General features: G+C 33.2%; 2 protein-coding genes across 2 annotated transcripts; both read left to right on the top strand.

The window, feature by feature from the left end:
• Positions 1–3,338: 3,338 nt before the first annotated feature.
• Positions 3,339–5,919, top strand: LOC114742706 (receptor-like protein EIX2). The gene is made up of 2 exons (XM_028930929.1): positions 3,339–3,591; positions 4,415–5,919. Exons 1-2 carry the CDS (start codon positions 3,339–3,341, stop codon positions 5,917–5,919), a joined length of 1,758 nt encoding a protein of 585 aa, XP_028786762.1.
• A 6,725-nt stretch (positions 5,920–12,644) lies between these two features.
• LOC114742705 (receptor-like protein EIX2) lies at positions 12,645–14,730 on the top strand. The gene is made up of 2 exons (XM_028930928.1): positions 12,645–14,580; positions 14,675–14,730. The coding sequence occupies exons 1-2, from the start codon at positions 12,645–12,647 to the stop codon at positions 14,728–14,730; spliced, it is 1,992 nt and encodes a 663-aa protein (XP_028786761.1).
• The last annotated feature ends 1,206 nt before the right edge of the window (positions 14,731–15,936 follow it).

Raw genomic sequence — 15,936 nt, 5'->3', positions numbered from 1 at the left:
TAAGATTTTGTCCAAATCTATACATAAAAATCAAACTTCAGAGCACAAACATTTATTCAAATTTCAATGATATGAATTAATTTATTCATTTTTGGACCAAAACAAAAATGAATAAAATTAATTCACTGTGACTCAATACCTGAGTAAGTGTACTCCTTCAATAACTAAAAATAAAATTTATAATAATTTATTTTATTATTTAGTCATAAAACAGTATTGATTATTCTATTAAGTTGCATGCCACTTAGGGAGCCCATATAGGATTTGTTTTGTTTGCAAACATTTTTAAAATAAAAATCACCGAACTACTGGCCTTCAATACTTTTATATATAATTGTCTCCAGTTTTTCCCTAACACCCACTAACTTTAAAAGGATCTGAATATATGATAGATGATAAGAGATTATAAATAAAAAAAATCTTTTACCAAAGAAAACTGAAAGAGATGATAAGCGTGAAAGTTCTGGTGAAATTATTAATGAGTAAAGGATTGAAACTGAGTATAATTTGAAGCGAAGACTTTTAAAAGCGTTATGTGGACAAGGCAATCTCTTTAACATGTCACATACATTCTATTTTTCTTTAATTTTTCAATCACCTTATTACTGGAAAAAAAGTTAAATAAAAGTAAAATACAATGACATCCCCTCTCTAATTTACTAAAGGTCACCTCTATTTTGAAAAGAAACACTATATAGTCCAATTTTTTATACCATCAAGAACATTTCATTGAAGATTCCAAAATACCTAATTTTACTATTTGCCATTATGTGAACATTTTAAATTTATTAATCTGACCCTACAATCTTTTTTTTTTCCACGCATGAGTATCTTTTTATTAGAGGTAATTCTATGTGAGGTATTGTTGAGCACTAAATGTGGACATTTTCTCAGCAAAGATTTAAATATTAGTTTATCACGTTATGAAGGACTAGCTTCTCCCACTAGACCTAACCCTGTTGGTTAACCTTATAATCTACTCCCTCCGTTCCTTATTATAAGAGACATTTGGTGCTTATGGCATGTTCCTATATATAAGAGACACTTACAAGTTGTCTCTACTTTTTTGTGTTGATTTACTATTTTACCCATATTTATTATCTCCAACTCACACTCTCTCTCCCTCTCACTTCTCTTTCTTTTAATAATTTAATTGTTCTCTCTCATGCTCTCTCTCCTTATTAATGAGGACATTTTTGGAAAGAAATTATACTTTTTACACATTAATTGTTCTTAACTAATTTTAACTGTTTTTTTGATCAACGTACTTCGGTTATTTGTCTCTTATAATAAGAAACAGAGGGAGTAATTGTCTCCTCTCTGTTGTATTTTTTAAAATCTTTGATGTTTTGAATAGTTATATGCTTTTTTTTTTTTTGAAAAGAAAATGTAAGCTTAAATTTTAGGCCACACCCAAAGATTTGCAAATTTTCTATCCGCGTCTTAGCTCCAAAAACTTTCTACTTGAAATAGACTTTATGATGGAAAAATGAATATTTATTTCAAGATATTATATATAGATATATAGATTAAATCAAGATATCGAGAATACATTAATTTGCTCATTTTGTAGCTAAATAAAAGAATTTGATTTATGTGTGAATTATTTGCAAACACTCTCGTTCCAAATTAAAAACATCCCCAAAACGATTGTTTCAAGATTTATATTATTGTATGCAGTTTCTCTGTAACACCACATGTCATGTTGTTATAGTATGAATTGAACATAAAAGGTCCAAATAATAATTCATAGGACATTTTTCTTATTTTAAATGCTAAAAGTTGTATCCGATGAAGACCCCTGATTGAATGAAAAAAAATCATTTAATTTATTGCTTAAGGGACTTTTATCTTTGAAACGTCCAAACGATTTGGTTGTGGAAACTGAATAAGAATGAAAAATGATATGAAAATAGATGTATTAATATTCCAATTTTTCCTCAAAAAATATTCCAATTTTTTCTTGAAAAGATGGGAAGACCTAGAAGTATTAGAAAACTCGACCATAAAAGAAAATGGTAATAGATTTTTTTATCCATTTTTTATTTTTTCAATATTTTCTTATAAACAATTTATTTGTAATTATTTTATTTTTTCACAACTTATATGTGTACATCGTGACCATGTAATCTAAATAAAGACTTAATTGAATTAATTCTACTCAAATAAATCATGATGACAGGTTCATTTTGAAAATTTCATTTGCTTTGTTATTTCAGCGTACAATGTAATTTGAATTTTATAGCTCTGATTTTGTGGTATTTGGAGTAAAGATAACAAATGAATGCAAACTTTCTACAGTAATTTTTCTTGCAAACCTACATTAAATACATATAATGTATTCCAATTAAACACAGTTCAAGACAACATAAATGATAAAATCTAGACGTCAGTCAAATATTTTGCATATAGGATCAATTTTTCTTTGAACCTATTAAAGCCCGAATGTACATTAAATTTTAGCTAAGGTATTTAGTTTTGTTATGAATGTACATGTCGTGTATTTGGAAGGCAAGTGAATAGGAAGGAAAGGAGTAATCAGCAAGGAATAAATAAGCTAAATAAAATTACGACGGAAAAAAAAAGCTAAAAAGAATAAAAAGGAAAAGCTGGAGTCCGAACGGAATTATTATGACTTTTTTGGGTTATATTAAATTTTATAAGAAAAGGTTTATTATTTTCGGGTCATACTAAAATTTTGTCGAATTTCTTAGCCAAGAAAATCAAACTTTAGAGCAAAATATTTATTCAAATTTCGATTATCTGAATTAATTTATTCATTTCTGGACTAAAATAAATAAATAAAATTAATTCACGTTGACTTCATTACGTGAGTGCGTGTTTGTATACTCCTTATACTCCTTTTATAATTAATAACAATATAAAAAAATAAAATTTGTTATAAGTTATTTTATTTATAAGTCATAAAATAGTGATGATGATTCTTTAAGCTCCATGCCATTCATGGAGCCCATGTAGGATTTGTTTTGATTGCAAACATTTTAAAAATAAAATAAAATCACTGAGCTATTAGCCTTCAATATTTTTACACATAATTGTCTCCACTTTTTCCCTAACACCTGCTATCTTTAAAAGGATCTAAATATATCATATATTATATCTATGGTACTTTCTTATTCATGACATGATTTTTTATTGAAAAGACGGGAAGACTTGGAAATATTAGTATACTTGACAATAAGAAATATCATGCGGTTATCAATTTTTTAAGGCATTTAAAGTTTTTGTTTACTTTAGATTTTCCAATATATATATATATATATATATATAATGTAAAGACTTCATTGAGGCCATCATACTCGAGCTCACTTACCACAATGGCTAGATTCGCTTCACAGATTTCCTCTGTTTTGTTGTTTCTGCTATTTACAAGATCATTAAACAGGGTGATGAGTTGCAATGAAAATGATGAAAGGTTGCTTTTAATCTTCAAACAAGGAGTGGTTGATCCAGACAACAAACTCTCTTCTTGGACTTCTGAAGAAGATTGCTGTTTATGGGAGGTAGTTCACTGCGACATCACCACTGGCAGAGCCACGGAGCTTTCTCTCTTCACTCATTCATTAGAAGGTGACATTAATCTGTGTGTGCTTCAACTTGAATTTCTCAACCACTTGGACTTGAGCCTCAATTATTTCAAAACTGTGAGTATGCCACCATGCCAAATCTCCAAATCTCCCTTTGATGCTAAAAAAATTTCACAACCAATCACTTGCTGCTCCTTCCAATCACTCAACAAGCTCTGTTGCTCTACGTTATCTTAATTTTTCATATAATGATGATTTAGTCATAAATGACCTTCATTGGCTTTCTCAACTTTCTTCCTTAAAATATCTTGATCTTAGTTACGGTCATATTAGAAATGATACCAAATGGCTCCAGCATATAGCCATGCTTCCTACACTCTCTAAGTTACACTTACATGATTGTGGACTCGGAGATTTTCCATCCCTTGATTATATCAATCTTACATCACTTGAAGTTCTTGATCTTTCTTATAATTTTTATATGGTAAAGTCAAAGTTACCTAATTCATTTTTTAATATCACCCATCACATCCATCATCTTAACCTTCGTGCTTGCAATTTCTATGGCCAATTAACAAAGTCCTTGCTCAATCTAAAGAACCTCAAGTACTTAGATTTTCATTATAATAATCTTGAAGGATTAATTCCAGATTGGCTCGGCCAATATGAAGAGTTGCAGTCCTTGTATATCTCTTAGAATTTGTTCCATGGTGCAATTCCATCATCTCTTGGAAATATTTCTTCCCTGTTCTGCTTAGACTTGTCCCACAATCAATTGAAAGGCAATCTTCCAGAAACCTTGGGATAACTCCATAACTTAATTCAAATAGAAATTACGCACAATTTCTTGGTTGGTGTTCTTACAGAAAAATTTTTTGCCGGTCTCTCAAGTTTAACAACATTGGGCTTAAGTTCAAATAGTTTCAAATCTGACTTTGATCCTAAATGGGTACCATCATTTCAACTTGAGACATTGTATATGGCTAACACAAGCATAGGTCCTAATGTTCCACCATGGCTATATACACAACAGTCTTTAAGGGAACTAAATATTTCTGGATCAGGGATTTCAACAATTGATAAGGATATATTTTGGAACTTTGTAGCAGGAATAGAATACGTTGATATCTCAAATAACTTAATTAGTGATGACATATCCGGTGTCACACTATCAGCAAATGTCTCTTATTTTTATGCATCTCACACCTCCTTATCGGGATCTGTTTTCTCATTATTGTGCCAATTAGAGGGTAATGGAGAAAGCAAGTTGGTTGAATTGGACTTGTCATATAATCATTTGAGCGGAGCACTTCCCGATTGTTGGACCAATCGGAAATCATTGGAATTCCTTAGTTTGGGGAGTAACAAGCTAATAGGTAAAGTTCCTCCCTCCTTTGCTTCACTGGGACTTGAACAGTTAGATTTGAGTGATAATAGTTTCTCTAGTGAATTTTCATCAAGCATGCTTAATTGGACAAATTTGAGATTCCTCATTTTAGAGAAAAATAATTTTTCTGGAAGTTTGCCAAATCCGTATATGGCACGATCTTTGGAAGTTCTTAAATTAAGGACCAACCAATTTATGGGTAATATTCCACCAGGAATATGCATGCTCTCTTCTTTGCGGATACTAGAGCTTGCTGATAATAAGCTTTTTGGATCTATACCTTCTTGCTTATGCAACATCACAAATCCAAATAACATCAGCTCATATTTCGATCTTCGTGAAATGATGCGCATATTTACTAAGGGAAGGGAGTTAGACTACCAATTTGCTAGATATTTCAGAAGTAGTGTTATTGATCTTTCTGGTAATAGCTTATCTGGAGAAATTCCTAAAGAATTGTTTAGTATCACTCTAATGTGGTCATTAAACTTGTCTCGAAACCATTTGACTGGAAAGATTCCTAAAGAAATTGGAGCCCTGAAAAACTTAGAATCTCTGGACCTTAGCCACAACAGACTTTCTGGAGAAATTCCTTCTACCATATCTAATTTGTCCTTTCTTGCTTGTTTGAATCTCTCATATAACAATCTCATCGGACAAATTCCATTGGGAACCCAAATTCAAGGTTTTGATACCTGGAGTTTTGTTGGCAATCATGAACTTTGTGGAGATCCTCTTCCAAAGAAGTGCAACAAAAAAGACGAAACTCATGACGACTCAAAGCCACCTGAAGGAGATGAAGACGATGGCTTTCTGAAGTCAATGTATCTTGGTATGGGGGTTGGATTTGCGGCGGCCTTCTGGGGAATTTGTGGTTCTCTCTTCCTTATCAGAGCATGGAGACACAGATTTTTCCGATGGTTTGATCACTTGACAGATCAACTTTATGTTGCCTTCACCCTCTGGTTCAAAAGATTCGGTTAAATATCAAAAACAGATCTCCCTTGAGGTAATAAATTAGCCATGCCTTAATTTTTCAAGTATTGTTAGTATTTTCTGTTTCCTTTTAATTTCTTCTATTTCCTAAAAAAATTCTGTTCTTAGCTGATTATGTTTTATCTTGTTTGTTTTTCAATATGGGATGCAAGTGAAATAGCTATCACTACTCTGATCGTTCCTCTGATTCAAATACTGAGTTCTGCTTCAAGGAATAAAAGCTTTGCTGCTGTTTTGCATGGTCAAGGGCTCTAATAGCATAGCCTACTGAATGCCCTTTTGTTATCGTAGATTTAGTGAGTTATGAGAAGAGAACATTTTTTACTAATAGTTATATGTGTGTCTGGGTGTCTCATGTTGTTAAGGAACCTTTGATGAATAGTCTTGAATGTGATATATGATTGTTACTCTAAAGTTCGATCATGAGTTATGATTTAGAACCAAATAAAAAGATATTACGCGTCTGTATTGAGATTTCAGGTGTAAGTGTAACAATCAAAACAAAAAGGCATGTGAGTGTTGTAATCTGTAAGATAAGATTTATATGTATATCAACATGTTGGATATTAATTTGTAACTTGCTACAGTGTGTAGCTATCAATTTGTGGAAGATTAGAGGATCTTATAACATTCTGTTTCGAAGCTTGAGATACTCTGTTCCATTTTGGTTTATACGAGTAGCTTCGAATGACAGAGTCATGCCTTGTATTGAGAATTGGAGAAGTGTTAAATATAATGAAAATTAAATAAAAAAGTCGGCTCAGATAATCAGGTGCATAGTAACACGAGCATGTTTCTAATGCCTACTTGAAATCTGCTTATTTCAAGTACTCCCTCCCATATTTTCTACGATGTCATATTAACAACTGTTCTAAGATGTTGAAATTGATTATAAATATTTCATTAAATTTAATTAAGGATTACTGAGTAGAGTGTTATGATCCGGACTGGACCCAATATTATTAGTGATACAAATTAAAGTTGGTTGTTTTTTTCTTTTCGCCATGCATATGTATCCTCTTTTAGATATAATTTTATTTAAAATATTGTCGAGCATTAAATGCGAGCATCTTTTTCGGTAAGGATTCAAACTTAAGTTTACCATGTCGTGAGAGACTGGCTTCTTCTACTAGACTCAACTCCTATTAATAACCTCAGTCAATTTTGTGTTGATGCATGTACTAGTTTGTCTTCTGTGAATAAAATTTTCCCCCTTTCTTCATCCAATCAACAATCCACCATGATGTCCGATTATTAGTTGAAAAGATGACTTCAATATTTAGACAATTATATATATATATAAATATATATATAAAGAGCAGATGATATAGATGGCAAATTTTGATGTTAAATCGTATAACTGAATGGATAGAATAAAAATTAATAAAAAAAATTGTTCCTAATGTTCCTAATGTTCTCAAAATAAATCTTGTCAAGTTGAAAAGGAGGGACCCGAAGAGGATTTTACGTCAAATCGAAAACTTGAACTATATAGCATGTGATGTGAGGTATTTTTTTCCCCCTTATTACAAGTCGGTCCTCCTCTATGTTCAGAAAAAAATTACAATATGAAAGAAAAGCATGAAAATATAAATATTAGTATGATTCAATCTATGACTCTCTTGATTAGGATAATTAATACATTCAATTTTTAATATAAGAACTACTTGACTAATTTGATTTAATTTAAAAAGTCAAATAAATTAGTTAATTATAACAAACATTCTGTAAAACATTAAATTATAAGTTACAGAAATTAATTGGAAGAAAAATAATAAATATAAGATATAAAGTATATTAAGATTTTATACTTATGATCAAATTCAATCTCCAAACTAGCTTTTATATTAATGTAAAAATTCTCTTTAATCTAAAATTAATGTAAGATTAACAGTCAACATTAATGTGGTCAGACAAGGGGCGATACTGCAATGATTTTGACTCTTCAACGGGCAATATTGCTTTGCTAATAGTTCATGCTAATAATTAGTGCTACCGGCGAAATAGTCCAAAGGCAAATGTCCTTTAATCTTAAAATAATTAGAGAGGGCCTGTTTTTTTGGGGGGGAGGGTAAGAAGTAAATTACACGCCGAGGGGAAAAATTCATGTTATCGGGATAGTATAGGTGACGACTTCCATAACTTTCTTAATTAATTATTAATGTTAATGAATGAAACATCATATTATTTGGTCATTGCGTGTTTTTCCAACCCACTATGGTGAGGTTAATCAACTTCTAAGACCTTCCTGACAATTTTTAAAATTAACCTTAGTTTAGCTTTCGGATTACATTTCCCAAGAGACAAAAGCTGCCATTAAAAAAAATTAGAAGACGATGAAAAAGAAAAATTAACAATATTTGGGCACCGCACGAGGTGGAAGTCATCATATACCATCCCGCTAAGTTGATGAATTAATTTTTTTCCACCAGCGTGTAATTTACTTTCCTTCTCTTTTATTCCCTTATCTTTTTATTGTTTTTTTTAATGGGTCGTTGAAAAGCAATGCACTACAAAAAAATTGACTTTCAGCGGCGACAAAAGTCACCGCTGAAAGTATAAAAGTCGCCACTAAAAGTTTTTAGCGGCGACTTGAAAAATCGTTGCCAAACACTTTTGGTGGTGACATTCTTGTCGCCGCCAAAAGACTTTTCAACGGCGACAAATGTCACTGCCGAAAGTATTTTCTGCGCGACTTTTTTGTCACCGCTAAAAGTAATGCCTAAGAAGAATTGGCTTTACCAATGCCACGTCATCGTTACCAGTGCCACGTCATCACCGTCGACCGCCACGTCATCGCCATCGGTGGCCACATCATCACTAGCCACCTCGACATAATTGCCACATCACTCCTCCTCGCCACATCATCGTCCAAATATTTTCACCTTAAATGTGTCTTCTTCCAGGTTCAAACTCGTGACCGCCTCCTTTCGTGTCTAATTTTCTTGCCACTGAGCCAGATTGAATTTGTTTATTAATATTGAAAAGTAAAATATATATATTATTATATTATACTTTCAGCAGCGACAAAAAAAGTCGCCGCTGAAAGTCTACCTTTAGCGGCTTCACTTTTGTCGCCACTTAAAGTCTTAGTTTCAGCAGCGAACTTTCAACGACAACTTTTTTTGTCGCCGCTAAAAGTCCACTTACACTTTTGTCGCCGCTGAAAGTCTTGATTTCAGCAGCGAACTTTCAGCGGCAACTAAAAAAGTCACTACTCAAAGTCTACTTTCAGGGGCGACAAAAAAAAGTCGTCGCTGAAAATCTTAGTTTCAGCAGCGACTTTTTAGTGTCACTTTCAGCGGCAACTTTTTTTATCATCGCCAAAAGTCGTCGCCTAAAGTCTGTTCTTTTGTAGTGATGGCAACTCCAGTCTCTTCAGAAATTCATTAATTCAAAAGCTAATTATTTGCAAACATTCTCGTTTGAAATTAAAAGCATCCCACAAATAATCATTTCAAGATTTACATGATTGTGTGCAGTTTCTCTGTAACGCCACAAGTCGTTGATGTTGTTATAATATGAACTAAACATAAAAAGTCTAAATGATAATTAAAGGATATTTTTCTTATTTCAAAAGCTAGAAGTTGTATTTCTAGAAAACCTCTAATTGAATTGGAAAAAAAATCCTTTAATTTGTTGCTCGAGCGACTTTTATCTTTTTGAAGTGTTTCAAACGATTTGGCTGTGGAAATTGAATAAGAATGGAAAATGATATAAAAATGAATGTATTAATATTCCAATTTTTTCTCGAAAAGATGGGAAGACTTGAAAGTATTAGAAGACTTAGACTATAAAAAAAATGGTTATAGATTTGTTTAGCCATTTAAATGTTTGTGTGCTTTTTCCAATATTTTCTAACGTTTGCTTTTTATCTTGGAAAGTTGCTATAATGAGCAAGAGAAGGTATGACCCAATGTGTGAATTGCAATGTTTGTATAGAAGGGACGACATCTTCACTGGAGGAGAGAAAGCAAAGCATAGATAACAAATATGGTAAGAAATATTAGTGAGATTCATAGGTGGGCGCGATGGGCTTTAATTTCGTGAAGTCGTTAGAAGTATTTAAGCGGCTTCCAATGAACATTTTCGACTGTACGTGCCTTTAACTCGGCCTTTAACCAATAGAAGTTGGGTTTAGCAGAAGAAATTAGTCTCTCACAACGTGACAAACCAAGGTTCAAATCGGGAGAGGTATCCACGCTTAGTACCCAACAGTGTCTTGAACCGAATTGCCGTACTTTAGCACCAAAAAAAAAATTGGCCTTCATTTGGGCCTTCCTTCCATTTGAGTCGGCGCCATGAAGAATCAATCAGTGGTTGGGTGGAGAAGCCAACAATGGGGCTGAAGAAGCGGAGAAAGGAGATGCTGCCGGAGAAATGGGCGGAGGAATCCGATTGCATGGTATCATACAGGAGTTGAGTTGGAAGACACATTTTCATTTTTTAATGATGTTAATTAATATTTCTTGCCATGTGGGATAATTATTTGGGGATTAAAATTAAATGTAAAAGGATTAGGGACTGAGTTATAGAAGAGTCAAAAGTTGACAGATTGAGTTACACCGAGTTATAGTTAAATGACTGAGTTATAGGTGAGTTAAAACATTGAAAAACTAAAAGATTAATTTTCCCTATCTTTATTTATATCCACTCACATGTATTTGGAAGGCATGTGAATAGGAAAGTAAAGGAGAAATAACTAGCAATAAATTAGCTAAAAAGAAAAAAAAAAAAAAGAAAGAGTACAATAATTACATCAATTTACTTATATTCATTATGTCAAATGCCTAAATCATATATAATCATATATGGGCCCTGAAAAGGCCCATTTTTTGTTCTCCTGCTATTAAAAAAAAAATTGTCACGTAACCCCAGGAGAGAAAATCACATAACAAAGTAGAATTTTGAGTTGCTTTTTGTGCAGAATCGCCAAATATTGAGTAACTTGATTTAGTGACTCTTTCAAAAGGTGTGAATGATTTTTTTCTGTTAAAAGAAAAAATCTCCCAGACAAGTTTCGCCAATGGGTATAAGAGGCATTTGGTGATGTGTGTGTTAGAAAAATCATCAAAAAATAATTAAAATGTGTCGTTCTACATAAACTATTTTTCAAAGTTTCTCCAATGAACTATGACGAATTGGCGATGCACTTAGAGAATCTATTGTTTCAATTACTACCATAATACATTACATTACTCCCCTTCCTTGCAAAGTAGTTGCAGGCCACAGATGAGTAAAATGACTTGATTTATCGTCACATACTATCCTTGACCTCCTCTTTTAACCGGTAAAGGGGTTTGTATCAGTTTAACAGAGGTCACTTGCAGTTGAGGATCTCTTTTATCAAAGGAAATTGAAAGAGATGATAAGCATGGAACCTTCATGGTGGGTTCCATTAATGAGCAAAAGATTGAAATTGAGTATAATTTGGGATAAAGATTTTACAAGTGTCACGGATGGGGCAATATCTTCAATACGTTACATCTTTTCTCGCATGATTCAAATTAGTATTGGCCCCAATAAATATCGTTGAAAGTTGTGAAGCTTCTTGGAAAAGAACTAAAGACTTTATGAGCGTCATGAATGGGGTATAGTTTGGAAGAAAACAATGGAAGCTCCTTGGTGGGTTTCAATATGAATGAGCGGAGACTGAACTTGAGTACAGTTTGGGACGAATAATTTACAAGCGTTCTGGATGGGGCAATGTCTCGGTCAATATGTCAAATTTGGCTTGATCTCAATTAGTCTAGATTCTAGTAACATTTGACATGAAAGTCGTGAAGTTTCTTGGAAAAGAATTAAAAGACTAGGAACATCATTGTATTATGTGTGAATTATTTGCAAACATTCTCATTTGAAATTAAAAACATCCCACAAATAATCATTTCAAGATTTATATGATTGTGTGCAGTTTCTCTGTAAGGCTACAAGTCATTGATGTTGTTATGATATGAACTAAACATAAAAAGTCTAAATGATAATTTAAAGGATATTTTTCTTATTTCAAAAGCTAGAAGTTGTATTTCTAGAAAACCTCTAATTGAATGGGAAAAAAAATCCTTTAATTTGTTGCTTAAGCGACTTTTATCTTTTTGAAGTGTTTCAAACGATTTGGCCGTGGAAATTGAATAAGAATGGACTAAAAACAAAATAAATAAAATTAATGCGCTTTGAGTTCATTACGTGAGTGCGTGTTTGTATACTCCTTGTACTCCTTTTATAATTAATAACAATATAAAATATAAAATTTGTCATAAGTTATTTCATTTATAAGCCATAAAATAGTGATGATTATTCTTTAAGCTCCATGCCATTCATGAAGCCCATATAGGATTTGTTTTGTTTGCAAACATTTTAAAAATAAAATAAAATCACTGAGGTATTAGCCTTCAATATTTTTACACATAATTGTCTCCAGTTTTTTCCTAACACCTGCTAACTTTAAAAGGATCTAAATATATCATATATTATATCTGTGGTATTTTCTATTCATGACACAATTTTCCATTGAAAAGACAGGAAGACTTGAAAATATTAGTAGACTTGACAATAAGAAATATCATGCGGTTATCAATTTTTTAAGGCATTTAAATTTTTGTTTACTTTAGATTTTCCAATATATGTGTGTGTGTATATAAACATTCACACACACACACACATATAATGTAAAGACTTCATTGAGGCCATCATACTCGAACTCACTTACCACAATGGCGAGCTTCGCTTCACAAATATCTTTTCTTTTGTTGTTTCTGTTATTTGCAACAACATCCAACAGGGTGATCAGTTGCAATAAAAATGATGAAAGGCTGCTTTTAATCTTCAAACAAGGAGTGGTTGGTCCAAACGACAAACTCTCATCTTGGAGTATTGAAGAAGATTGCTGTTTATGGGAGGGAGTTCACTGCGACAACATCACCAGAAGAGTCACAGAGCTTTCTCTTTTCAACAATGGTTTAGAAGGTGAGATTAATTTGTGTGTGCTTCAACTTGAATTTCTCAACCACTTGGACTTGAGCGACAATCGCTTCATAACTGTGAGTATGCCACCATGCCAAATCTCCAAACCTCCCTTTGATGCTCACAAATTTCACAACCAATCACTTACTACTCCTTCCAATCATTCAGCAAGTTTCTCTGTTGCTCTGCTTTATCTTGACTTTTCATACAATAGTGATTTAGTCATTAATGACCTTCATTGGCTTTCCCAACTTTCTTCTTTAAAATATCTTAACCTTAGTGGCAGTGATATTGGAAATGATACCAAATGGCTCCAGCATATAGCCATGCTTCCTTCACTCTATGAGTTACACTTGAGTCAATGTGGATTAAGAGATTTTCCTTCCCTCGATTATGCTAATTTTACGTCACTTGAAGTTCTTGATCTTTCTCGCAACTTTTATACGGTGAAGTCAAAATTACCTGATTCATTCTTTAATATCACCAATCACATCTATGATCTTGGCCTTCATGATTGCAATTTCTATGGACAATTGCCAAAGTCTTTGCTCAATCTTCAAAATCTCAAGTATTTAGCTTTAGGGTATAATAATTTTGAAGGATCAATTCCAGATTGGTTAGGCCAATTTGAACAATTGCAAGACTTGGACATCTATCACAATTTGTTCCATGGCATAATTCCATCGTCTCTTGGAAATATTTCTTCCTTGCTCTACTTACGCTTGTTCAACAATCAATTGAACGGCAATATTCCAGTAACCTTGGGACAACTCCATAATTTAATTGATTTAGACGTTTGGCACAATTTCTTGGTTGGTGTTCTTACAGAAAATTTTTTTGCCGGTCTCTCAAGTTTAAAATCATTGGGTTTAAGTTCAAATAGTTTCAAATATGACTTTGATCCTAAATGGGTACCATCATTTCAACTTGAGGTATTGGATATGAGTAACACAAGCATAGGTCCTAATGTTCCACCATGGCTATATACACAACAGTCTTTAAGGACACTAGATATTTCTGGATCAGGGATTTCAACAATTGATAAGGATATATTTTGGAACTTTGTAGCAGGAATAGAAGATGTTGATATCTCAGATAACTTAATTAGTGATGACATATCCAGTGTCACACTATCAGCAAATGTCTCTTATTTTTATGCATCTCACAGCTCCTTATCGGGATCTATTTTCTCATTATTGTGCCAATTAGAGGGTAACGGAGAAAGCAACTTGGTTGAATTGGACTTGTCATATAATCATTTGAGTGGAGCACTTCCCGATTGTTGGACCAATCAAAAATCATTGGAATTCCTTAGTTTGGGGAGTAACAAGCTAATAGGTAAAGTTCCTCCCTCATTTGCTTCATTGAGACTTCAATCGTTGGATTTGAGTGATAATAGTTTCTCTGGCGAATTTTCATCAGGCATGCTTAATTGGACAAATTTGCAATTCCTCATTTTAGAGAAAAATAATTTTTCTGGAAGTTTGCCAAATCCGTATATGGCACGATCTTTGGAAGTTCTTAAATTAAGGACCAACCAATTTATGGGTAATATTCCACCAGGAATATGCATGCTCTCTTCTTTGCAGATACTAGAGCTTGCTAATAATAAGCTTTTTGGATCTATACCTTCTTGCTTATGCAACATCACAAATCCAAATAACATCAGCTCATATTTCGATCTTCGTGAAATGATGCGCATATTTACTAAGGGAAGGGAGTTAGATTACCAACCTTCAGCATATTTTACAGGAGGTGTTATTGATCTTTCTGCTAATAGCTTATCTGGAGAAATTCCTGAAGAATTATTCAGTATTACTCTACTGTGGTCCTTAAACCTGTCTCGAAACCATTTGACTGGAAAGATTTCTAAAGAAATTGGAGCCCTGGAAAACTTAGAATCTCTGGATCTCAGCTACAACAGACTTTCTGGAGAAATTCCTTCTACCATATCTAATTTGTCTTTTCTTGCTTGTTTGAACCTCTCATACAACAATCTCATCGGACAAATTCCACTGGGAACCCAAATTCAAAGTTTTGATTCTTGGAGTTTTGTTGGCAATCATGAACTTTGTGGAGATCCTCTTCCAAAGAAGTGCAACAAAAAAGAAGAAACTCATGACAACTCAAAGCCAGCTGAAAGAGATGAAGACGACGGCTTTCTGAAGTCATTGTATCTTGGCATGGGGGTTGGATTTGCGGCGGGCTTCTGGGGAATTTGTGGTTCTCTCTTCCTCATCAGAGCATGGAGACACAGATTTTTCCGATGGTTTGATCACTTGAAAGATCAACTTTATGTTGCCTTCACCCTCTGGTTCAAAAGATTCGGTCGAATATCAAAAACAGATCTCCCTTGAGGTAATAAATTAGCCACGCCTTAACTTTTCAAATATTGTTAGTATTTTCCTTTTTCCTTTTAATTTCTTCTATTTCCTAAAAAAATTCTGTTCTTAGCTGATTATGTTTTATCTTGTTTGTTTTTCAATATGGGATGCAAGTGAAATAGCAGCTATGCCTACTCTGATCGTTCCTCTGCTTCAAATACTGAGTTCTGCCTCAAGGAATAAGGAGCTTTGCTGCTGTTTTGCATGGTCAAGGACTCCGATAGCGTAGCCTACTGAATGCCCTTTTGTTATCTTAGATTTAGTGAATTGGGAGAAGAGAATATTTTGTAATAATAGTTATGTGTGTCTGGGTGTCTCATGTTGTTAAGGAACCTTTGATGAATAGTCTTGAATGTGATATATGATTGTTACTCTAAAGTTCGATCATGAGTTATGATTTAGAATCAAATAAAAAGATATTATGCGTCTGTATTTGAGGTTTCAGGTGTAAGTGTAACAATCAAAACGAAAAGGCATGTGAGTGTTGTAATCTGTAAGATAAGATTTATATGTACGTTGACATGTTGGATATTAATTTGTAACTTGCTACGGTGAGTTGCTATTAATTTGTGGAAGATGAGAGGATCTTATAACATTCTGTTTCGAAGCTTGAGATGCTCTGTTCCATTTTGGTTTGTACGATTAGCTTAAAATGACA

The sequence above is a fragment of the Neltuma alba genome, unplaced genomic scaffold (assembly GCF_004799145.2).
Source record: "Neltuma alba isolate B1F8T4 unplaced genomic scaffold, ASM479914v2 tig00003861_pilon, whole genome shotgun sequence".
NCBI lineage: Eukaryota > Viridiplantae > Streptophyta > Magnoliopsida > Fabales > Fabaceae > Neltuma > Neltuma alba.
The sequence above is the reverse complement of the archived record's forward strand: the minus strand, read 5'-3'. Positions and strand labels throughout refer to the sequence as shown.